This window comes from Zootoca vivipara, chromosome 11, assembly GCF_963506605.1.
Source record: "Zootoca vivipara chromosome 11, rZooViv1.1, whole genome shotgun sequence".
NCBI lineage: Eukaryota > Metazoa > Chordata > Lepidosauria > Squamata > Lacertidae > Zootoca > Zootoca vivipara.
In genome coordinates this window covers 3,679,431-3,705,328 of record NC_083286.1, presented here as the reverse complement: position 1 = coordinate 3,705,328, position 25,898 = coordinate 3,679,431, and the positions used below count along the sequence as shown (strand labels likewise).

Here is a 25,898-nt window from a genome sequence, read left to right as displayed (position 1 = left end):
CGCTAAATTTGTTTGGAACGGAAAGAAACCTAGAGTAAGATACAAAATTATGATAGATTCTAGACAGAGAGGGGGGTATGGTCTACCAGATTTAGAAAGTTACCATGACGCGGCAGCGATATGGTGGATTAAAGAATGGATTCAACTTAAAGATACTGACCTATTAGACCTGGAGGGACAAGGGCTGGGATTCGGCTGGCATCATTATATGTTAAAGGAAAAAATAGTTAAAAGGAATACTTTCATGTATAACATCATTCGAAAATCGCTATACTTAACATGGCAGAAATATAGAAGATATTTCGAGCCCAATACACCCTGGTGGATTTCACCATTAGAGGTAGTTGCGGTGAGGAGAAGGAACATGGAATCAAATTGGCCGACATACAAAGAGTTATTAATTCAAAAAGACGGGAATTGGCAGATAAAAGAATATTCGGAAATAAAGGGATTATTAAACACTTGGCTAGAATATTTTCAAATAAATCAAAGGCTACAAATTGACAGAAAAATAGGATTTAATAAAGAACCATCCAAATTAGAAGAAATATTATTGGTGAATAAAGATAAATTTATATCAAATTTATATCAAATCATTTTAAAATGGAAAACAGAGGAGGAAATGACCAAAGATTATATGATAAAATGGAGCCAAGACATAGGACAACCAATAATAATGAAGGATTGGGAAAGTCTTTGGAAAAGAGATCTTTATTTCACACCAAATTACGATTTGAGAGAAAATATATTAAAGATGCAAAGCAGATGGTATATTACACCAATTAAAATGGCCAGATTCTACCCGGGGTCAAGCAACATCTGCTGGAAATGCAACCAAGAAGTAGGAACTAACATACATATGTGGTGGAATTGTAAGATAATCAGGGTGTATTGGGATTCGATTTATAAGGAATTAAAGAAAATGTTGAAGTACTCATTTAAGAAATGCCCGAAACTATTCCTTTTGGGGATGATGCCCAATGATATCAAACCCAGTGATAGATGCTGTGTCAGCTATGCGGTAGCCGCTGCGAGAATACTAATTGCAAAAAACTGGAAAACCACAAGCGCCCCCAGCAAAGAAGAATGGCAAGGAAAACTTCTTAACTATTATAATTTGGCGATAAAACACGATGAAATCAGTAGTAAAAAAAACAAAGAATCCAAAAGTAATTGGAAACCATTTCTAAATTATTTGCAAAAAAAGTTAGAAATTCCACAAATTTTTTTGGATATTTAAAGGGCTCTTTAATAAATAAAGCTAGCAAACAAGGATATAAAGAAAATTTAAATGAAATTATGTAACATCATAAAACCGTAAAGTAAGGTATGCAGAACAACCAAAAGGAATAGTGGGATGAGTTTAGAAACGGTTGTGAAGTCAACGGGTGGGTTAGGGGGGGGGAGGGATTTGAGGGGATATAATCGGGTGAGAACGGAATAAGAACAATGTAACTATTAGATGTATTACTCATTTTATGGTATTGACTGTATATAATAAAGTTTTCTATAATAAAAAAAAAAAAAAAAGTATTAGTCGCATTCTCCGGGCTTAGGCCAGTGCCTTGTCTACCTGGATTGCTTGTAGAAAGTCAGCACTGTTTAGCCATGCAAGTGGGCTGACCTGCATCTCAGGCAGGGGTTTCAACGCGCAGCAGTAGGAACTCAGCAGTCCTTAAGCAAAGGCTGGATTAATGTGCTGAGCTCCCATGCTGACTCCATCAATGCCTCCCTCTGAACACCCTCCATTATCTGAAGAGCTCTGTTAACCAAACCTATTATCTTTCCCCCCTTGGTTTTTCAAGTTGAGAGAGGGAAAGCAACTTCTTTAATGGCCCACAGATTGATGATTAACATTTTACACGTCCCTGCTGGTAAGTAAAAGAACTGCTTTGTGGACAGTGAAAATGCCTGCGAGAAGGAAGCGGGAGTCAACTTGCTTTATTAAGTTGTGCTGCTTCATTAATCACCCTCTTTTTTATTGCAGTGCTTCGAGCCACATCCATTGCACTTCCCCGGAATGGGTGAGATCAAGCGCAAGTGCTCTTAATGCACCTTTGACATCTGGCCTAGCAGCTGGCTATCTGCTACAGAGCTCTTGAGAACCGTTAAGAGCCATGTTCACTGTGACCATTCTATCCCTTCTGATTTAAAGCTACTGCAGAGGGCAATGAATTACCTTAAAGGAGCTCCTCTATAAAAACCCTAAGTTTTATGCCGGACCCCTGCCGGCCTCACTACTTTGTGAGCATGAACAATCAGACAATTGAACTGATTTGACTTTGCCACTCCTGGAGTTTCATTGCCTTTAACCTGGGGATGTAATGATAGTAATGTTATGCTAAGTGCCTCTCTTACAAGGGCTGTCGGATCAAGTAGGGCAACCCATTCTTGTTAGTTGGAAACTCTGGTGATTTGCGGCGATAGGGAAAATAGATTGAGCCTGATTAACTTAGCTTGGAGTGTAGCTTATTTTCATTTAAAGGTTTTGGAGGTTGGAAATGCCCTGATTATCTCTTTTAATTGTCTGCTCATTTGAAGGCAAGATTGCTCTGAAACTCTTAAACTTTGGGGTCAAAGCTTTCAGTTCCACAACTGCTGATGAGTTCCTTTACAAGGCACTAGGAAACTACCTGGTATCTGAAGAAGTGTGCATGCACACGAAAGCTCATACCAACGACAAACTTAGCTGGTCTCTAAGGTGCTGCTGGAAGGAATTTTTTTTTTAATTTTGTTTCGACTACGTCAGACCAACACGGCTACCCTACCTGTAACTAAGGCACTAGGAGTTCACTTTTAGAAGATGGGCCCATTGCTCTTGGGCATTAGGAAAGGTGATGGGAAACTGATCAGTCCCTCTGCATGAATCTGATGAGGCTCCACCTACAGTATTCCAGCGTATAAGACGACTGGGTGCATAAGACGACCCCCACCTTTTCCAGTTAAAATATAGAGTTTGGGATATACTCGCCGTATAAGAAATACGACCCGGCGTATAAGACGACTCCCGACTTCTGAGAAGATTTCCCTGGGTTAAAAAGTAGTCTCATACGCAGGAATATACAGTACCAATTTGGTGCTGAAATTGTGACTATCAGGCGGATGGACATTTTGTGAAAAGCAGCACCTGCAGCAAGGAAGTGAAAGGGTGGCTGTGGATGGGACCAGGGCCATTGACTATGGTGCCCTATGAGATGGGCATAGGCCTCCCCCTATATAAGCATGGTGCTTGTTTGGTATTATTTGCCCAATACAATGTGCACATTTGACTCTAAAAAGGGGGCATGGGAAAGAAGAGCATGGGTGGAAAAGAGCTGATGAGCCTTTACTCTGGGCAGGAAGAATACCTAAGTACAGAACATTCACTGTAGAAGCAATCCTGACCCACTGTGGCTTTCTGTGCCTTTAGGGCTGTGGTCACTCTTGTCCCAGTTATGGGGAAAGTTGCCCTCAGCTCTTTATCCACTACTTGTATGAAAAGCACTCACATGTAGAAGGAGCAGTATGATTGTGTCAGTGGCCCCCACCTCTGACAAAGCTAGGCAAGCTCAACCCCTGGCATCAATACATTCTGTAGCTAGAATAATATGAATTGTCACTCACCCATCAATTACTATTTCCTCACTCTCTTAGATTAGCGCCTCCCAACCCAACCTTCACTCCTTGTCCATGCATCCCTATGAGGTTTGGCTGCCCTTATCCCATTCCTGCTCTGTGTGCCCTCATCTCCACAGAGACTATGACTTCTCTCAGCCAATCTATTGACCCCCATGACACAGGTGCTAACTCCTAGGGGTCGAGGTAATTTGGCCCTTGCAATAACATATTTGAGGGGGCAAAGTTGATGCACCAGGAAGAGGCCTGCTGCTCAGCACTCTCTCTCTCTCTCGCACTCCCAGCCTCTCCCCCTCCCCGCCCCAAGTCCCTCAACAGAGTGATGGTGAGTGGGAGAGGCTGGGTGTGTGCATTTGCCTCCCTAACACCAGCTCCCCCTCCCCCTCCCACCACCTCTCTGGGAGTGGGGAGTGAGCCAACAGAGGAAAGTGACTGCTCCATCCTGCACCTCTCAGGTGGGTGCCATTGCCATTCTAAGAGAACGATGAGTGTGGTGTTCATGGTGAGTTCTTTTTCTGCAAAACACCTTTTCCTGCAAAAAGAGCACTGCTCAGCTCTGTTGCTGCCCAGGGCAAAGGCACCAGGCAGGGGAGGGCCGGAGGTGCCTCAGGTCCTCTCAGTTCTGGGTAGGTCTGCCTGATGTTCCCAAGTCACCCATCTCTGGGCTCTCTATATCCTTCCATGACTGTGGAACAAAAGAATTAATCCTCCCTTCCCAAAGCACTCTAGTGCTGCTGTAAAATCGTTAGGTCCTCAGAATGCCTATAATTCCAAAAACATTTTTATGCTCTTTTCCCCTTTTGCTGTATTTTTCTTGTACTTATTTATTATATTCATATCCACCTTTATCTTCCAAGGATCTTAAGGTTGTGTACATGGTTCTCCTCCCCCATTTCATCCTCACAACAACCCTGTGAGGTAGGTTAGGCTAAGAGATGGTGACTGGCCCAAAGTCACCCAGTGAGCTTCATAGCTGAGTTGATGTTCGAACCCTGCCCTCCCAGGTCCTAGTCCAGCACTCTAACCATTACGCCACCACCATGATATCTGTAGTAAACAAACACAGGTGGTGAAACTGTTGCACATTTTTACACAACCAAAACAACTCTTTGCAATGTTTTCTCATCAGTGATACGTTCAGTATATATTTCAAAAGAAACATTACAGTACTGTTTTCTTTTATCCAATAGAGAAGACTATGCATCTTAACATCTTTCATCACTTTTACTGTCTTGTTTGGGTGGCTCTGGGCACCTACTTCCAAGTTTGTTGCTTAAAAAGAAAAGAAAAAAACAACACCCTTCTTTTCCCACATATCTTCCACATTGTAACATCCTCTTACTATGGAATGTTGAATAGGTCCTATTTTAATTTCCTGTTACTATACATAAAATTCCAGTCTAAACTGTAGTGTATTGTTATGAGTTTATGAGGTTGTTTTTTTGGGGGGTCAGTCTGGATGAATCCTGAGCCCCTTCCACTTATCAGGATCCTGTATCTGTAACAAAGTGAAATGTAGCTCCTCTCTGCCCTGCAAGAATGTACTGGACTCATTTCTCTTTCAGCACCAATTATTTCTACCTACTCTTTCCCTTCCCCCTTGGTGACTGCTCTAAAAATATCTTCTTCTTTTTATTGGTGACTTTTCTAAAAGTGGCAGGTGAAGACTTGGCCAGAATATACTAGGGGTATATGCACAGTGCCTTAGCTTATTTATTTATAAAGTGTTTTATTCCAACCATTAGCCCAAAAAGCTTCCAGAGCAGTTTTAAAGATAGTGAAAAACAATCTAAAATAGATGACATAAAAGGAAAAGGGAATAGGGTGGAAGGAGGAAAGGAACAAGCTCAGGTACTAGTTCTTAAAGTCATAATGACCAGTTGGGGTGGGAACAGTGCAGGGGCCCTGATGTGATTGCTGCTAGGTGACAGTTGCGGAAAGCCATAGGCAGCTCTGAGCAGCCATGGTAGAACAATCTTGCTTCCTTTCTCTCTCTTTCTGCTCTGCAGCCTGGTGGAATATTGGCACTTGCTCAGTACAAAATATGTCTATTTCCAGCATGGCCTACTTTTAAAATATTTCAGTCTAAGCCCTGATGTTTCATCCATAGTTTCACTTAAAGTCACACTGCATTGTGGACCTTCAAAGAACATTTTTATACGTGCATATTTATTCCATTGTTTTTGCCCCCCCCCCCCCAGTTTCTCATTTTTCCATACTTCACTTCTAGGGTTGCCAGACTCAATAGAGGACAGGACTTCTGTGCCTTTAATTGCCCTGCTCTCTTTTGAGTCTGGAAACCTTATAGAGCAGGGGTGTCAAACTCAAATTCATCGGGGGCCGCATTAGCAGTTTGGTCACCCTCAAAGGGCCGGTTGTGTCTGTAGGACTATGTGTCCACTCTTTATTATCATAAATTATTGTCACTGCATTCAATTATTACTGTTTTTTGTAATAATGTAAGGTCATTCCCTCCCCCACGCGGATCACATTCCTGCGTCGTGGCGCGTGTGTGGGAGGGGATGTAAACGAGGGAAATTTGAACAAAAGGTGGGGATCGACGGCTTGGGGGGGGGGGGCTCAACTAAACCTTCGGCAGGAAGGAGAAAGCCACTGCTGGGATTAAAAACCTGCAGATGGAAAGAGGGCTTCCCTCTCCCGCCCTGCGCACACCCAAACCCCGCTAGGCAGGATGCCACACCTTGCACCCCCCCATGCTTTGGAGAGGGGCAGGAACATGCGGTGCAGCGCCAACTCCCTGCTTTGCTTTTGCATCCTCCCTCCTCAGCGCCAGAGTCCCTTCCCCTCGCGCTGAGGGAGGGCAGCGGATTTCCCGAGGAGGAAGGCGGCGGCAGCCCCAGCGGATGTGCATCTTCGCCTCAGAGCTGCTCTTCCTCCCACCCGCGCTGTTGTCTTCGCCGCCACCTCTCCCTACCGGCACTGCAGGCAGAGGAGGCTTGAAAACCTCCCCCCCCAAAAAAATTCCCCTCCCACCTACTCAAACTGCGAGGCGACTCCATCTGGAGCCCTACATCACGAGGGGCTGAGAGGAGGCGGCGGCAGAGCGGGAAGAGCAGGAATCCGTGCCGCCGCCGCCGCCTCCCTCCCGCCCCCCCCCCCCGGGATCAGCTCCGCCGGAACTGAGAAGCCAAAGGGCGGCTCGGGGGTGGGGGGCAGAGCAAAAGCCAGGCACCCTCCTGAGTGTCTATAAGAAGAAAACGGGGAAAGAGGGAAGAGAAACCCGGCTCCATCAAGAGAGCGGCTGTTGCGCTTCGCCTACTTCCCCCTCAGGCTCACTCCGCATCCCTTTCGCCCGCTCGCTCGCCCACCTCCCGGATGCAGCCGAGGAGAGGAAGGGAAGCGGTGGGCGGCGGCTCCCCAGTGCTGCCTCACTCGCTCTCGGAGACAACAGCAAAGCCCGCCAAAAAAAAATCCAGCGCTGCTCCGTCCCGGCACCAACTTTGCTGGCGGCGCCTGTAGGGCTTTCCTACCTCCTCGGCGGGCTTCCTCCTCCTCCTCCTGCATCTCACTTCCCCATCTGGCCGCTGTGCCACCGCCTCCCTCAGCCTCATTTCAAATTTAAATTCCCTGGCCAAGGCCGTCAGCGTGGCTCCAGCGCCCCAGCCTCCGCCTGCAGCCCCGCCCCCGGTTTTGACCCTCGGCCAATCGCAGGCTCTAGAACTACTGTCAGCGGTCAATGTCGGCGGCGGCTACGCGGGCCACATGACGAGGTCTGGCGGGCCGGATTAGGCCCCCGGGCCTTGTGTTTGACACCCGTGTTATAGAGAAACGAGCAGACCCTTTGCTTGGAAATTAAACAAAGGGTCTGCTGGTTTCTCTTTAAGGTTTCCAGACTCAAAAGAGAGCAGGGCAATTAAAGGCACAGAAGTCCTGTCCTCTATTGAGTCTGGCAACCCTATTCACTTCTCCACATTTCCATACCAGTTTGTGATTCAAGCCCCGTCCCCAACAAGTCCCCAGGGAAATTCTTCAGCATTTTAGCATGAATTTCTTCTAACAGACAAATCTTTGTGTGCAATTTTGCCTAAAACACACCATTTTGCAAAAGAGTTTTCTCTACTATGATGCATGTTTCCACATCAATTTCACTAATATGTACCTTTCAGGGCACACTTGACCCTTGTCCATGTACACATTACTTGGCTGGAAAGAACTGCATTGCTAAATTTGGAGAGGAGAAATTTTGAAGGATGTCTGCACTTCAATTTTCACATTATTTCAGAAAGCACGAATGAAGTAGGTTTGCCTCCATTTATGCTCTGCTTTCAACTTTATAAATAAAACCAATGTTAACAGAGTCCTGATGTACTTTCTAATCCCGTGAAAACCCAGCCTGGATAGTGCTGCCCCGAAACTTCCTGCTGTTTGGAGAAATGGGGGAGCCTGCAAAAAGAGGTTTCATTTGGAAGAATGAATTGGCACTGAATTTATAGCAGAAGGTCAACATCAGCGGTCCCCAAACTAAGGCCCGGGGGCCGGATGTGGTCCAATCGCCTTCTAAATCCGGCCTGTGGACGGTTCGGGAATCAGCATGTTTTTATATGAGTAGAATGTGTCCTTTTATTTAAAATGCATTTCCGGGTTATTTGTGGGGCATAGGAATTTGTTCATCCCCCCCCCCCAAAATATAGTCCAAGATTTGAGGGACAGTGGACCGGCCCGCTGCTGAAAAAGTTTGCTGACCCCTGGTCAACATCTTGACCATAGAAGAATGGTGTGGAAATTTCAGTTGGGGGGCGGTTTATTTATCTATTTATTTATGCTTTTGTTCTTGTTTTTAGTATGCATTTTATGTTTTTATCTTGTACAGTGGTACCTCGGGTTAAGTACTTAATTGGTTCCAGAAGTCCATACTTAACCTGAAGCATACGTAACCTGAAGCGAACTTTCCCATTGAAAGTAATGGAAAGTGGATTAATCCGTTCCAGGCGGGTCCGTGGAGTACTTAACTTGAAGGTACTCAACCTGAAGCATACTTAACCCAAGGTATGACTGTATTTTTATGCTATGAACCATCCTGAGATCTACAGATGACGGGCAGGGTGCAAATTTAATAAATCCCCCCATCATAACAGGGGAGATGCTGGGTAAAGGTTAGCAATCTATTATGGCTTATAGCAAAAGCTGGTGTTCTGCTCATGCAGCTGACTTCCACCTACCCTCCTCTCCTCTGTAGCACACTCAAAATCTTCACCTGTCAGGAACTGGGCAGAGGAGGAATGGTAGAACCGCCAGAAGGCCCTCGGCACTGGACCTCAGTGTCCGGGCAGAGCGATGGAGGTGGAGACGCTCCTTCAGGTATACTGGACCGCCTTCCGGTTTCTGGTCCAACATAAGAGCTAGGCGACCCCAAAATGCCTCCCCCTCACCCTATGTCTGGGCGCGTGCCTCAAATTGGGCGCCAGAAGGGGCTGCGTCCCATCTCCCCTTTGTTGGCTGGGATGTTGCTGTGACTCCGCTGAGCCTTCCTTCCTCTACTGGCCGTCTGAGTCAGTGCAAGGGCTCAGCAACATCTCGGAGCCCTCCCTCCATACCGCTCCAGTCCTCCTCTCTCCCTCCTGACCCGCTGCTGATGCTATCGCTGGGCGAAGTGCTGGTCAGGATGACTGGGGGAGGCTCTTTGTAGGGAGTTCCCCTGACAGATAGAATGCATAGTAAGGAATGGCGGGGGGGGGGCAGGGGGTTGTAGGGCATTGCCTTCCTCTCCTAAGAAGTCAGGATCCAAGAGAGATGTGTCTTTCCATAAACCCAGATTGGGACAGAGGGCCAGAACACCCGGCTCTCCAGTGGCAACTCTGATGAGCTGTTCCTACTTGATATATTTCATCCTATCTGGGACTGGCAGTCAAGAGGTGGGCTGACTGATTTGGAAATTACCCAATGCCTAAGGCAAAGCACTTACATCTGTAATCAATACAGTTGTGGCCAGTTTCAATTCAAGAACGTAGTTCTGTGTCTCTGTGATTGTACCCATTAGGCGCCCAGGTGGCAGGCTCACTGCACTTGAGGACACAGGTAGCAGCTTCAAGGAGGTAGATTTTCATTGTGACCTGGAATAGGAAAGGAATTGCCTCCTTTCCCTGTGCACTGTGGGATTGATCCTGATTGGATTGCTCTACAGAGATTTAAAAAACCCCAAAAGATTAATATAACTCCAGGTGATGACTTTAAAGCGAAGTGTAGTTTGGCTCTCGGGCATATTTAGTTGATGGAATATTATCAAATATTGTAGCCACTCCTCACTCCAAAATTATGTACACAAATAAAAGGCTTGTTAAATTGTGAGTACTGTATGTGTCTGGAGATCTGCTCATAAAGAGGTGTGCACATTCAATTCCCAAACTGGCCCTCCAGCTGGGATTGTCCCACCTTTCTCTTTCTTATCCTTCTTGAGGTGATTCAGCTATAGTGCAACCTTGTGACCACAGTAGACTCTTGTTTGGAAGTTCATGTGCAGTTCCTCGGGAGAAGGTGAATTTGGCAGAGCTTTGTCCCAGGTGAAAAGTCTTAGAATTCTGGCGCTACATTTTCCCTGCTGAATCACTTTAGCAGCAGGCATCTGGGGCAGTGCAAGTAGGACCTGGTTGTTCAAACCTTAAATTATTGATCACCTGAACTGAATAATCATTTTATATCTCTTACTCATTGCCTATTTCCTAGATTGCAGTCCATTTATTTTATAAAAAAATTCCTTCAGTAGCACCTTAAAGACCAACTAAGTTTTTATTTTGGTATGAGCTTTCGTGTGCATGCACACTTCTTCAGATACAGTGAAATGGAAGTTTCCAGGCACTTATGTAGAGAAGGGGTGGGGAGGGGTGGGGATGGGGAGGGGGGATCACTCAGAAGGGTGGTGGAAATGGGTGATTGACTGACTGATAGCTGTTGATGACCGCAAACGACTGCAAATGGTTTTGCATGAAAAAGCAAGGGTTGAGATGGCTGAAGATCGCTTATCATGTATAATGAGATAAGAACCCGATATCTCTGTTCAAACCAGGTCCCTCCATGGTTTTGAGCTTGGTGATAAGTTGCAATTTATTTTATAGTATTTGATCAGTGCAACTAATAATAGCCTGGCCTCTTCATTTGCCTAACACCACTTAGCATCCCATCTTTGGGCCATGCAATGATGTCACAGAATGCAGGAACTATCTATTAAGCTGTACATTTCCCTGCTTTTAGCCAAAGGAGAAGAGTAAATTTTGTGAGGAAAAAAATCATGTCAAACAATTGATTTCTTATACATTTTTTTTTATTTTCTTCAGCATTAAAGAAAGGAACTTCATCAACATTGATTGTCATTTACAGAAAACATTCAAAAATCATGTGTGCATTATTATGGAATGCTAACAGTATTGAACTAATAACTTACAGGACATAAAATAAGACAAAAAAGCTATTACATTCTAAAGAAATAGAAAACCTTTTTAAATTTTTCGATGGGTTGTGGGGATGCTGGTCCTAAAACATTTATAAGAAAATAATAATAACGGTCACTTTCTAAATGAATCAGGCTGTAGTTTTTACTCACGTTCACATAAATATTAAACATGGGAGAAAGAGCAGAGAGAGAGAACGATGTCAGAAGGAAACTGCAGGTGTCAAACAAATGTTTTGCCATCTGTTTGTGTATTTGCTTTCTGTATCTAAAGGCCAATAAAATACATTGTTATTAATATTATCATACAATTAAGCTTCATGGGGGGAAATTAATATTGATTCTATGAGATGTTTACTTCTAGAGAATAATAATAATTAATGGTTTCAAGTGAATCTTTTTGACTGGGTATTTTTTCATCTATCCTTGTTTTCGGGCCAGAACACAACCCTGATTCTTTGTTTTTTCCTACAAGTGGTGAGCATGCTTGATTAAAGTTGCAAACTACTCCTAAAAGGAAGATAAAATAAACTTACAACAATAACAGCGACAGCCAAGCACCAAATAACTTGTGGTTCCAACAGCACAGAGATGTAACATCTCACTTCACATTAACAAAAGTTACTGGAAATAGGATAAAAATAGTTAACCTTTGAAACTTGGAAGTATATGAAAATCAGTTTCTCTCATAATTCTAAAAGCAAGGAAGCATTTCCAAGGGATTTTTTTCTTCAAAAAATATTAGAAAGTTTTATTTAAATCTTATTATTATTATTTTTAAAATAAATTGGTCATCATAAAATATTACCCATGAAAATCAAACTTAGGTAACCTGCAAAGGCAACCCAAACCATTTGCACTTGTATTTGTGTTCCTGTCTGCCTTTGTCATAGCTGCAATACACTGAAGGTTCCCCCCCCCCTACTATGGTCCTTAAAACATTTATTTGGTGAAGGTCAGTTATGGCTTCATCTTGTAGCTACTGAGTGATCTGACCTCAGATTCAAATAAGAAATGAAAAGTGTATAAAAATATTTTGTTCATTGGAGAGAAATATTAGATTTTGCTGATCCACACGGGAAAGGTTTGTCAAAAGGCATAAAGCTCAATTCACTACAATATTTTTCCTGTGCAAATCCCATTGAAGCAAATGGGAGCAGCACAACTTTGCACTAACAAAGTAGTGCAGTACTCTTCTGGACTTACACACCTCTCACTTCTATGGGATGTGTGCAGAAAAATATACCAGTGGATTTGCTCATGTGCTCTTTGAGCAATTGTTCTGGAAACAGAATTTTTCTAATGCACAATTTTCAGTGCAAAGTCCCATTTGGAACACTTCATTGACAACTCTCCTCCTCCTCCCTGTTATAAAACTGGAGTATGACACTAACACCAAGGCTGTTCAAAAGGCTTTATCTATTACAATCAGTTTCCATAAAAAACTGAAGAGTACATTACACTCATAGGAAGCAAGTACATAATTTGCTCTTTGATGTTTTTTTTCTCTTTATAAAAGCATTACAAAGTCTTATGCTTAAACAGAGATATAGGAAAAAAATCAGTGTTTTTAAACTGTCCCAAATATATTTACAGGAAAAAATACAGAGACAGCATACATAGTATTAGACCTTCTGTGAGTATATATTATTAAAAGTAATTCCATTTGAAAAAATATTGTATTTGTCTTCTACATTTCTACAATACATATTCAGGTTTTACTTTGAGTTTTTCTTCAGTGTTGTTGAACAAATGAGGCAGATGGTAGAGTAAGCAAAAGAGATTGTGTAGCTATTCCAAGTCCTAATTCATGTAAGTCGCACCTCATTTTTACAACCAGAGCAAGATACTTTGACACTATAGTCATCTGACGACTGCTTTTTAAATTGCACCCTTCCAAACATGGCCGTAGCCAGGATTTTGGGGAGGGGCTGGGGGCTGGTGGGGCAGCCAATGCTGTCAAGCTTTCTTTTGTTGAGCTTTTCTTAGGAGATCACCCCTAAATTTGGTGAGTTTTTTAGGGTTTGGAGTTGGGCATTATAGAGTGATTTTTGGTATTGTGACCAGTTGTGACATATTCATCAAATTCTGTGATATTTTCTGCTTCCTGATTCAACTGAACCTCAAAGGCCAGCCCAGCAATACAGGCTTGGAGTTTGGGAAATCTAATTGGCAGAAAATACAACACTTGCAGGGCACTTACTGAAGAACAAATCAGACATCAATGACATTCTTAAAGAGGATGTCCTCAGTGGAATGGGTTTAAACGCTCCAAAACGGAAAGGAAGTTTTCAGGCTCACAGTTCCTTGAACCATAATACAGCACAAGGACAGAGGTGGTGCCTAAGGGTTGTTGGATTGAACCCTTTATTCTCACAGTCAACATAAACACAACCTGTAATGACTGCAGTAGTTATCATCTTACGTGTCCACCTGGATCTACTCTGAAAAGGTTAATGGAGCTTCTGCGAGAGATAAATATATCCTCAGATATATCCTCAGAACTGCCTCGTGCAAGTCTCTTAGGGCACCCTGTTCAGGTGTCCTTTCTGGCGCCTATTGTGGCTTTTGTCCCCTCCTGTGCCACTGCCGACATCCTTCTCTGTCCCTTTATCCACCTTAATGTTGCTGCCTCCCCAGGAGAAAGCAGAGCTACTGCAACAGTCATGTTCAGGTGCTAAGTGTTTCTGGTCCTCCCATGTGACCAAAGATCTAGCCATGGACTAATGGGAGTGCATCAAATATCAATGGAAGAAGCAGCCCTAGAGCGGGGGAAAGTTAGACTACCTACATGGATTCAAAAAGAATTTGGAAAGCTTCATATGTTTCATTTGTGCTTTATTTATGGCCATGGATACAATCACTGTGCCTCTGTGTCTTGTAAGCTGTAGGCCAGGTTGCAGGCAAAGAGAACCTTATTTGCTAATGCCATTTGATGGCTTTCCAAAATAAGTGCAGGAGCAAATCCTCACCACCCAGAGAGGAATGCTTGCTTTGCATGAAAGAACTTCTAAAGGTCATGTCATGGTAGAACATCTTATTAAATAACACATTTTTTTGCCTGATTCAGACATTGAAGTGACACATTGAAAAGAACACAATCATAGTGCATTTGATCCCTAGAAGAAGCTGACAGACTAATCTATTTTGCTTCAGTTCTTTAAGCTGGGAATCTAATCAAAGACAAATATAAGTGCTTTTCTCTTTCTTTAAATAAGCTGTTTTAAGTAGAATACTCTTCAAGGTAGAGTCTGTTCTCTGCAGCAGCCCAACTGGCTTGAATAATATAGCTGCTTGAATAATAAAGGATGAATGTGGCAATGTATTAAAACAACAACAACAACAAGGTAATGGTTTGTTTGTTTGTTTTTAAAACTTATTTCTGAACTCTATTTGCTGTTGAACATACTTGACTGTTGCCAATTCTCATCTATGCTAAAGGGTATCTGCCTTTTCTAGAAATAAGCATACATTCCCCTCTCACACAACAGCAGTATTTTCAGTCACAAGTTAGCAGCTCCATCCTCCAAAAAGAATAAAATAAAAAACCAACAATTATGCCATAAAATAAAATCAACACTATAGTAGATGAAGCTTTTTCTTTATGTTAGTTTACAGAAGACAGCGTGCAAAGCAAACATTTTCTGCAAATGTTCATAAAAAATAATAACACTCAGATTTTATTGCTGCTATATCCAATGCTGTTGACTTTCACTCATCCATTGTTCTGTGGTTGAACCACTGGGATGAGACAAATAGGCAAGTATTATACATCAAGTTACGAAACTCACTGTACGCAGTTTAATCCTCATAATCTGCAGTAATGCAGAGGACTATTTGAGCCCCACACCACAGTCGCCTCTCCTCACAAATGTTTGTGCGTTTCTTTATTCTTTTTCATGTAAACTGAGCAGATGAATTTATTATTATTATTATAAAACACTAGTATATGAGCACAATCAATCCATGTCACTATACATTCAGATTGCTGTTTTAGGAAGAACTGTTGCATTAGTTACCACAGGAGAAATATCAGGTACCTTCTCAACAAGAAAGAGTTACCGTTTCTCAATGTCATTGAGGGGAAGAATATAAACATAGCTGGTTTGAGGAAGGATTACCTAGCCATAAAATTTAGATAGGAGGCTTAGCAGAGTAAAAGTTAACTTAAAATTTATACCGTATTTAAGGTTTCACATGTGGCAAAATGACCAGTGTGACGTTGTGAATATTAATAATGTGATATAGAAAGTAGAAGGCATGATAAAATCAAATACATGTCAAGACCAGTGAATTTTAAACAGAACATTCAAATACCACCCTGGCCTTCCATCCATTCTAAACATAATTTTGGGGGAAATAAGTTTAATGACTTCCATTGACTTTACCGCTTAATAAATGTACTTGGATTACAGTCCAAAGTCTGCAATCTTAAAATGTATTTATTTCATTGTAATAAACAGAACTTGCTTCAAACTAAATGTGCTTAATAACAATTCTAAATTCCGCAATTCTTTGTACTATGAAGCTTTTACAGAGTATGCATAAAAGTAATATTTAAAGTTCTGTGGCTTCAGAGATTGCGTCTGTGTCTTCAGTGTGTGTGTGTGTGTGTGTGTGTGTGTGTGTGTGTGTGTGTGTTATACTAGACAGTCAACTTTGTCTGGACTGTCAAGGGGAGGAACTAGAGCGAGTTGTAGAGCACATGCTTCATATGGCTGAAGGTTCCAGGTTCAGTCCTGGCATCTATAGTTAATAGGTAAGGGAAGGACCTGTTGAAATTCAGTTTCGTGTTACATAAAATGCTGTGTTTTAGCTGCATTGTATTCAAGTTGCTACCCAGAATGCTTTAGGCATGTAGCCAGTGTTTTCCTGTAGAGCTGCTGTTTTTCCACCCAAGGGTGTGGTGGGCTACCTTGTGACTGAGTTTTATGTTTGGCCCACGAATGCCTATATATGCAAATGAAGCTGCTTGCATCACAAAGACACAGCAGCGGGGGGGGGGGGGCTGGTCAGTCTGCATGTAGGAGGAGGAGGGAGATTTTGGAAAGCTCCTTGGTAATACTGTAGTGTCAGGTGTGGGCTCATGCTGGGACCAGTGCGAGAAAGTGTGTAAAACTGGAAACAAAGTACCTCTGTTATTTTGTAACGTTTGAAACTTTGTTCTGCAAGTAAAGGTTTCAAAACACATTTCTAGTATTGAAGATTTATTTCTGCGCAAAAGTCAGATCGGAGGTCTTCCATTGTTACAATAATTAACAGGACCTGCCCCTCATACTTGGAGATAATCTCTATACAGTTTATGGCTGTCTCAAAAAATCAAACTGGATGAATTAATTTGAATAGGAAGCAGCAGCATTTCTCTCCCCCCCCCCCGTTGTCGTTTAACTTTCTATACTGTTCCTGTTCCCTCATCCATTATTTATGTATCATTTTTATTTTGCAAAGGATTCAAGCCAAGATCTCGCTAGGCAAGAAGGGTATTGCTCAACTGATCATTTCTTTTATTTGCTGGCCCAGGTGCCTTCAGCTGCCGGGACAGCAACACAGGAAGCAATACAAATGACCTGACAACATCTTGGAATCACAATGGCCACGGTTGTATTGATTCCAGATGTCAGTTGGCTTTGGTATGTGTCTCGAAACAACCAACTCAATTGTCGCCTGATTCATGGCCAATCCTGGACTACGGATCCCCATATGACACACATCAAATAGGACAATCCCTCCAGGAAGCCATTTGATGAGTTATATGGCCTGTTGGCCCCATCTGGGTTTTCAGACAGAATCCTTTCCCCCAAACACCTTTACTGGGGTACCTTGATACTTTGATCAAAAAGCAACAAGTAGGCTCTTCCAATTTTGAGGCCAAGCATCCATGTGCCACTGCCTCCTCCTCCTCCCGCCATTGCTGCCTTGGGGTTCTTGACAGAAGCGGCTGTGGCTCAGGTGGGTCCACAAGTGGGCAGCCCCCCTGTGGCCAGGAACCTTGCTGCAGCGCTCCATTGCTCCCACTACTGCTGCTGACTGTGGCTGCTGCGGTGGATGCAGCGGCGGCTCCTACTCAGGCCCTGCCAGTCTCAGCCATGCTGCAGCCCGGCTGGCAGGAGGCTTTTCCGGTCTGCCACCAGGCTCAGTGGGCTGGGTCAGGTGCTTTGCCTCCTCCTGGCTTCATGGGTGCACACATGATGTCACAGGCACGTACCACATGCCAAGCCATGATGCCACAGGGGCACTACATGGCGCTGAGCCGCTCCAATGGTTGGGCCCAAGGCGGTGCCTCTGAACCCAATGCCTTTTTCTGCCAGCAAGTTGTGACAGTTGCTGTCTCCAAAATGGCTCAATTTGTCTGCAGGCAAATTATTCCCTGGCCCTGAATAAGGTGGCCTGAGTGACCCCACTGCAAGGCCATACATATGCACAGCCCACTTACCTGGCAAGCAGCCAGTTTAAATGCAGTGGACATGGACCTAAAAAGTACCGCCCCTAGCTTGGCCCATGATTGGCCAGTTCAAATTTGATTTCATCAGGCTGCAACTGCTGCTGTTGCTGAGATGGTGATGGAGTCTTTTCTGCACATGAAAAGCAATGGTGAAGTGTTAAAGTAAAGACCATGTTTACAGAAATGGATGCCATTAGATTTACAAACTTTTCATAAAACGTTTGAGATTTATAACCCATATCCTGTCTGCCCTAACATCCATTCTTCCCCTAAACCCTGTAGCCATTTCCTCTCTTCTGAAAGTTATTTATCATCACCGATATCTAAGTGACCTTTCCAAGCTTGTGGGTGAACAGCATAGAACAGCCTTCCAATACATGGTGCTTTCCAGATGTTTTGGACTATAACTCCCATCATCCCTGGGCATGCTGGCTGGGGCTGATAAGAGTTGTAGTCCAAAACATATGGAGAGCAGCAAGTTGGGGAAGGGTGGTGCAGGACGGCACATGAGTTCTGAGGAGCACATTTACTCATCTTCTTTCTAGAATACGACATGAAGAGAAAGGCTTAAAATAGAGAATTTAAGTGGGCTTTATGTAGAGCCTATGCTGTGCCTTTGGTTCCACAGGAAGCTGCCTGATCTCAGATCAGACTATTTGAAGCAATCTCCAAAATCCTATGGAGAGTTCTTTTTCCAAGAACCTGCTACAAGAGCCATTTAAAAAACAACAACCCAAATCGTAGAGATACCAGTTGCCTCCTACATATGCAACAAGTGCTTTACCACTGAACTGTGGCCCCTTCCTTGGACATCATTTGAACTGGGAAATACTGTTTCCAGGATCTCCAGTGCCCTAATTCAAAGGGGCAGTCCCTAAGCCAATCTGAGGGGCATTTTTTGATTTCCTTTTGGCTCTAAGAAATGTACTGCAAGAAATGATAGGACAGAGCTTAACACACGTTGCTATCATTCTTGCAATGACGTAAGTTTTTTAAAGTACAGGTACAAATCATGGAATTGCTTCAGAGATATCCACTAATTCACACAGTACTTCCTTTGCATGATTATTGGCACATACTGCTCAAGGACAATTGGGTGGAGAAGATTTGGTAGCAGAAATGAGTGCGAGAGCTGGCTTTAATTCTTTTAAGGGTGGGGTACCCTATGAAGTGCTTTGGTTTGTCAACAAATAGAGGGGCTCAGCTGGATGATTCTTTTGCAATAGGAACAACTTGGTTGTTATTTTACTGCTATCCCATATATTTTTCCATGTGGTAAATCAGCAAACCTGTAGCAATTATGCTATTGTGTTACAATTGTCTGTCAAAGATCTCAATCAAAACACACTTCCGTAGATTAAATCCCAAGTCCTGCTGCCTTAACAAGGACTTATATTCAAGCAGGTGTGTTTATAATGGTAGTGCAATTAACCCATCCTTCTTCTTCTTTTTACCACAGAAAATGCTTTGCAGACCAAATGTTAAATATGTCAGTACTGTACTTTGAAATTCTATTTATATGGTCAGAATTTGATTCTGAAGGATGGAAATTCACAATATGGATCTCGTGCTCACAATCGAAGTGTGAAATCAGTGGTGCGTGTTGCTGAGGAAATAGTAACAGTGAATTCAGTTTGTAACCTCATCATTTCTAATAACTGGCTTGAAAGCCTTGTCTGGGTCTTCCACATTTTGGCATCTCAAATTGTGCCTTTCAACACATTTCTAATAATGGTTTCCTTATTATTACTGTCATTTTATATATCTTATTATTTTTATTAAGGTAACATCCCTGAGTGGCATACAGTGCAACATCTGCATCAAGCAGTGATTGTCATTTACAAAGTGAAGATTTAAAAGGAAAGAATAAGATGGCCCTAGTGTTCGATATACAGTTCTTACAGCATATCAGAGACACTGGTTAGTTTATAGAGAGGAGGCAGAATGGCTGAGTCATGTACACACACACACACACACACACACACACACACACACACACCTTTTTAGTGTCCAGAAAAAATTAGCTGTTTGTCTCAAGTTTCAAAGTTTCAATTCCATATGCATTTCACCATTGATCCCATATTATCATTTTGGAAAATACAATTGCACCCTGATGCAAAGCTCTTGGATGGGTGGCCTGTGGTGCTATTTCCAACAGGGAGAGAAGATGTGGTTATATAAAGGAATGGTAATATGAATCTGTCTGTGCATCATAGCCTCTACTTCACATAATGAATTCCTGGCATAGGGCAATAGCTTGGTGACCTTATTTTTGGATCGGACCATTAGAATTCTCATTTTACTGGTGCAAACCTCACTATATGTGCTCATTTGAAAATGAAAACCAACCTCCTGTTGGCATCCCACCTCCCTCTTTGTCTGTCATTTTTACCACGTTGATAGTGTGGAGTTAAAGTGAGTACTGATCTTCAGCCCATGTAAATATATCCTCAGATTCAACAAAAACAGATTCAACCCAAATCCTACAGCTTGGGAGCATCCCAACATCCCCACAATGTAGAACCCACGCAGAGTATCAAGAAGGAAAACAAGAAGATTATGTTAGATGAGAGTTGAAAGAGATCAAGACCTCCCTGCCTCAAATCCTGCAAGGTCCCTATTACAAACCAATCATCAAATATATATTGCATTTGGAAACAGCTTGGTTTAATTGAGTGTCTTCTATTACCCTGTTTTCCTAGCAATCAGTAAAGTAATCTTTCCATTAGAAGGAAATATGACTCTTGGAATTAATTCTTTATACAGAGAGCCAGCAGGAGTGACATTTATACAAAATTAAGTCCCTGTAGAAGTGTAACAAGCAGTCTACATCTGTCTGCTCAGACACTGAGAATAAAGTGGCTCAGTGCTTTTACATTATCAGAATACAATATAAAGTGTTATTGCTGTGTTAGTTCCAGAGGAGGAGAGTCAAATCAAATAAAGGAAGAAGGGGTATCGGTTACAAGGACAGCTTCTGTTGTCTCTCCATATCCTGTTATTTTGAAGAGGGAAAGCAGAAGAAAGAAGCAGAAGCAGGAGGCAGTCCAAGAGTATTCAAAGGAGGCTTTTCCTATTCAGTTGGCATGGAGCTCAGACTCTTATTTTGTAAAACAATTCTTTATCAGTCACTGAAAAGCCAGTGCCATTTATAGTGTAACGTCTGCCTGTCTCTCTGTTGTTAAAAGCACAGGAGCTTTAAAAGGGGCAGAAGGAAATATGGCGATGTGATACCCAAAGTCACTTGGAGGGACATAGCCTATTGTGATCGGGTGGGAAGTGGAAGATCTGATCCTGTGGTCCCCCTTGATATTCTTGTGGTGAAGCTGGTAAAATGTGGGAGTTAATTGTTAGGTGAATTTGTAGCTGGTTGACTGATCAAACCTAGAGTACTTACTAACAGTTCCTCATCATCCTGGAGAAAAGTGACAAGTGGGGTGCTGCAGGGCTCTGCACCTGAGACCATTGTTGTTTAACATCTTTATAAACAACTTGGATGAAGGTATTCATCCAAACTGGGAGGGGTAGCTAATGTCACAGAAGACAGAATCAGGATTCAAGATGACATTAAAAGGATGTCATATAGAGGAGGGAGAAAGGTTGTTTTCTGCTGCTCCAGAGAAGCGGACACGGAGCAATGGATTCAAGCTACAAGAAAGAAGATTCCACCTAAACATTAGGAAGAACTTCCTGACAGTAAGAGCTGTTAGGCAGTGGAATTTGCTACCAGGGAGTGTGGTGGAGTCTCCTTCTTTGGAGGTCTTTAAGCAGAGGCTTGACAGGCATATGTCAAGAATGCTTTGATGGTGTTTCCTGCTTGGCGGGGGGTTGGACTGGATGGCCCTTGTGGTCTCTTCCAACTCTATGATTCTTTGATTCTAACAAATTGGAGAACTCGGCCCAAACTAACAAAATACATTTCAATAGGGACAAATGTAAGGTTCTACAGTTAGGCAGAAAGAACCAGCCACCAAATATAAGATGGGGGGGCGGGGGACCTGGTGTACACGTGAAAAGGATCGAGGGGTGTTAGCAGACCACTAGTTGAACATGAGTCAATAGTGTGATCAGCTGCAAAAATAGCCAGTGTTATTCTAGGCTGCATTAACAGAAGTATAGTGTCCAGATCAAGGGAAGTAATAGTACCGCTCTATTCTGCCTTGCTCAGAACACAATTTCCTAAGGATACTGGGAAGCTGGGAAGTGTGCAGAGAAGGGTGACCAAGATGCTTAAGGGTCTGGAAACCAATTCTTATGAGGAACGATTGAGGGAGTTGGGTATGTTTAGTCTGGCAAAGAGGAGACAGAGTGGAAACATCACCTTCAAATATCTCAAGGGCTGTCACATGGAGGATGGAGCAAGCTTGTTTTCTCCAGCTCTGGAGCCTAGGCCCTTAACCAATGGATTCAAGTTACAAAAAATGAGATTCTGACTAAACATTAGGAAGAACTTTCTGACAGTATGAGCTGTTCGGCAGTGGAACTGTCTCCATTGGAGGTTCGTGGATTCTCCTTCCCTGGAGGTTTTTAAGCAGAGGCTGGATGGCCATCTGTCATGCATGCTTTAGCTGAGATTCATGCATTGCAGGGGGTTGGACTAGATGACCCTTAGGGTTTCTTCCAACTCTACAGTTCTATGATTCCAGGAAATAAAGTGCAAGATCTTCCCTAGTTCCAATGTAGGTCAGGCATTTAATGATTTTGTTCTCATTTACAACAAAGGACAAAGATTTGTAAATTACGTTGGAATCTCTAGGTGGCACAGCAAATTAATTTAGGAAATGAAAGTGAATTTGCATGTGTCAGTTAATGTGTTGCTATTTTGGAAAATGAGGTACTGGCTTAAATCACCACCACCACCAAAAAAACTCATTATACTTTTTTTTTTACAGCTGTGCTTTTCCAAACTAAAGTCTGGAATGCAGAGAACCAATTTCAATAAAATTAGGAGCTACATATAGTACAGTATGGACTTTAAAAAAGCTTATCCCAAGTCTGATGTGATTGCTATGGGCCATTGTTGTCAGAGGGTACAAAGAATATATTTGTGTCATAGAAAAGAGGCAGTAGAAGGTGGAACATAATGGGTTGCAGAAGAAAGGCAGGAGAGGATACATCCTATAGTCTCTAGCAGCCTTCCAGGAGGTTTGGAAGGTGGGCCAGGGCAGTTTTAGAAGACCACAAATATCCTGTGTCCAGACTAGCATCTTCTATAACCATCCTTGGATAGCTGTTGAAGGACAACACATGCCCAAGGCTCTTGGAATGCCTCTGCCCTTGCAATTCTTAAGACGTCTACAACCATAGGGGTTGGGGAGTAGGGGATAGGTTTCATATGAAATCTCTTAGACGCTAGTGGAATGTTATGTAGAAGCTCTGGGGCTTGAGGATTCATGGTTCAGAGGTCAGGGGTATTAATGTTAGGTGCTTCAATGGGTTGAACTAGCACCCCAGTATTGTTCAGACATACCAGTTGAGCAATGAAAGCCCTGGATTTGAAATGAACTAGTGAAAACAGCTGTTGATCCAGACACCAGGATATTAAAATTGCATTCAACAATGCATATGCAGATGGAAAGCCTCCACTTTCACCTCACAGCCTCACAATAATACCTTAGTGGATGATAACAGGTTGTTTGCTCTTGTAAGTTTTCATTTACTCCTTCAGAGTTACATCACTGGACTGCTCCATCACCCTTGGGGAATATCAGAGCAATAGTGATGACTTTTGTTTGACGAAGTGTTAATAAAATAAACTCTTTCTGATTCACAAAAAAACTGTTTTGGACAAGTCTACATTTAACTCTGTGGTTTAAATACTCTATTGGCATTGTGTCCTATAATATTAGGTTTAATATATGTTTTATCACTTGGGGGGGGGGGAGAATCTCCCAATAACTTTTTCTCTGTCCATTTGAATTATCCAGACAAGGCTTTGGCACCATAATACTAACCTGACTTCTCATTCACTGACTGCGTACTGCATTCACATTATATACAAACTGATCAGAAAAGGTACCATCTTGTCATTATACATGGGTGGATGGCAGAGCCAAATCCTAATTGCCCAACATAAAACTAGCACATTACATGAAGAGTTAAAAATGCAGAAGAGCGTCCCTAGAAAATAGGCATTTTTTAAGCCAAAGCAAGTGTTTGCGTATTCCATATATGTGTGTGTGTGTATATATGTACTATATTGGTAAATAGCAGGGATGGCTTTCTGGCGACTCATTAACCAATTTCATCCTGAGTCTGGGGCTGCTACCAAATCTGAATCAAGTTGTGGTTAAACTTTGCCTGCAGTTTTATTTGGAGGAAAGGAAATTTTGATTTTATGTGTGTTAATGTATGAATGCTTTTTAAACATTTCATCTCTCTTGGGCAGATTGGAGCTTAGCCGCCTGCCATGGTGAAGTAGAGATGTGCAGCAAAACAGACTTCTGGCACCTGGCTGCTGTTTTAAGGATACAGAATGTCAAAGCCATCCATCCCTGGTATATACTATCCATGTATGTATACACACAGGACATGATCCTTGCCCATGGGTTAAAAGATCCCCAAAGGGCATAAGGGAGCCCTGTTTTCACTAATTCCTCTCAGTTTGTGCATAGCATAATGGAAATTTACAGAGAATGGGAAGTCCCTAAAGCTCATTCTTGTAAGCTCAGATGGGGGTATGGGAGCATACCTGCCAAGTTGCTGTCAGAGAAATAAGGGACCGGGCCGGAAATAGCAGACCGGAAGTAGCGCTGCAGCCATTTTGGAACTGGGCGGAGCATGCTCAGAAGTGACTTTTGATGCTGCTTTGCCCAGTTCCAAAATGGCCGCTGCGCCAGAAGTCGCACTGCAGCCATTTTGGAACTGGGCAGAGCAGCATCAAAAGTCGCTTCTGAGCATGCTCCGCCCAGTTCCAAAATGGCTGCTGCACCAGAATAAACCGGGAAAAACCAAAAACTCCGTTTTTTCCAGCTAGGAACAGCTGGAAAAACGGGGATTTCCCGGGGAAAAGGGGAGACTTGGCAGCTATGGTATGGGAGGCATGTAGAGACCACCCATTGCCCAGATTCCTCTAGAATGCTGCATGCACATGGCCAGGCACACTGGCTGAGGAGAGGGTTGAAACAGAGCTCTTTTAAGCCCCCTGAGTTATCCTTTATGAATCCACACGGCATCCAGGCAGGGAAGGCTCATGCCCATATATATATATATACATACACACCTACACACACACACACCTATTTCCAAGACAGCCACATATTGCCACATGCATTTAACTAGCTAAAAACATAGAATAGGTAAGCCTAGTTTAGTGGAAATTTCTTAAATTATATTTGAACAATAAACAGCAAGAGTAATACCGCAAAGTACTCCTCTGTTTTCATTTATATCTACAATAAACTTCTATAAACAGTTTGTCTCCCAAAAAGAAAGTCCCCAATAAAATAAAATCAAAAATAAACACCCAGTGTTCTATATTTGCAAATTTCTGGTAAGTTAAAAATAAACAAAACAAAATAAAAAGAAGGAAAAAATTAACATAAAGGGAAAAAGAAGAGAAAGAAAAACAGGCCCCACTCAGAGGTGCATATTTACATTCTTCAAACTGTAGCGGTGAAAAATAATTCTATTAAGTGCAGGACATTCCTAGTGTTGCAGTAGTGACATATTTAAGAAAGTCTCCATGAAAACAATTCTTTTGTCTGAAGAGTGATGCATTCCATGAAATATTCTAGCTTTGCCTTCACTTGCAGCCCGTGGCAGAGTCTGGATTGAACAGTTCCTTGTATAACGGAGGAAACAGTGTATTCACTATATCGGGATGAGATTGTTTAAATACCTGCAGTTTTTCTCCGTGCAAGTTGCAAAGTGCAGTGATAGTTGGTATCTTGGCTACTAACTATAAGACAGACAAAGAAGCAAATTGAGAGAAAGTTTATTCTTAAAGAAATTGTCTCATGAAATCCTGATTTCTAAACTGATTGGCTTTCCACACAGAGAGGTGTGTGCATGTGATTTGGGTTGGGGCTTCTGAGTGGGAGGTGGGGTTCCACATCCTGGAGCTGCTATTTTCTGGCTACCTGAAGGAGCACCACCTGCCGTATAGATTACCTTGGTCTTAAGAACAACTTCAGAGGGCTTGTTTTATGTGTTAGGCCACTAGGAATGTAAGGACAAGTGTTAAGGCCTTTTCAGTGGTGGCACTACAGCTGTGGAATATTCTCCATGTGGAGCCAATAGGCTCCATCTCTGGCAGTTTTTACAGAGAGCACTTTTCATTTGACAGATTTGTAATGTTTAAAACTTTACTGCTGATGTTTTTATCCAGTAGCTGTATATGACTGCTTTTTAGTTTTATTTATACTGGTGTTTTTAATGTGTGGATTTTGCTTTCTGATTTCCTCTTTCTTGTGTTGTGACATTCCTATGAGTGCCCTT

At 42.6% G+C, this 25,898-nt stretch overlaps 1 protein-coding gene across 1 annotated transcript in view; it reads right to left on the bottom strand.

Annotated features, from left to right (window-relative positions):
• Positions 1-24,370: 24,370 nt before the first annotated feature.
• RORB (RAR related orphan receptor B) overlaps positions 24,371-25,898 on the bottom strand; it is a 156,586-nt gene continuing 155,058 nt past the window's right edge. Inside the window, exon 10 of the mRNA XM_035100238.2 lies at positions 24,371-25,359. Coding sequence (XP_034956129.1) covers positions 25,204-25,359 — 156 coding nt within the window. The 3' untranslated portion in view covers positions 24,371-25,203. The remainder of the gene's footprint in view (positions 25,360-25,898) is intronic.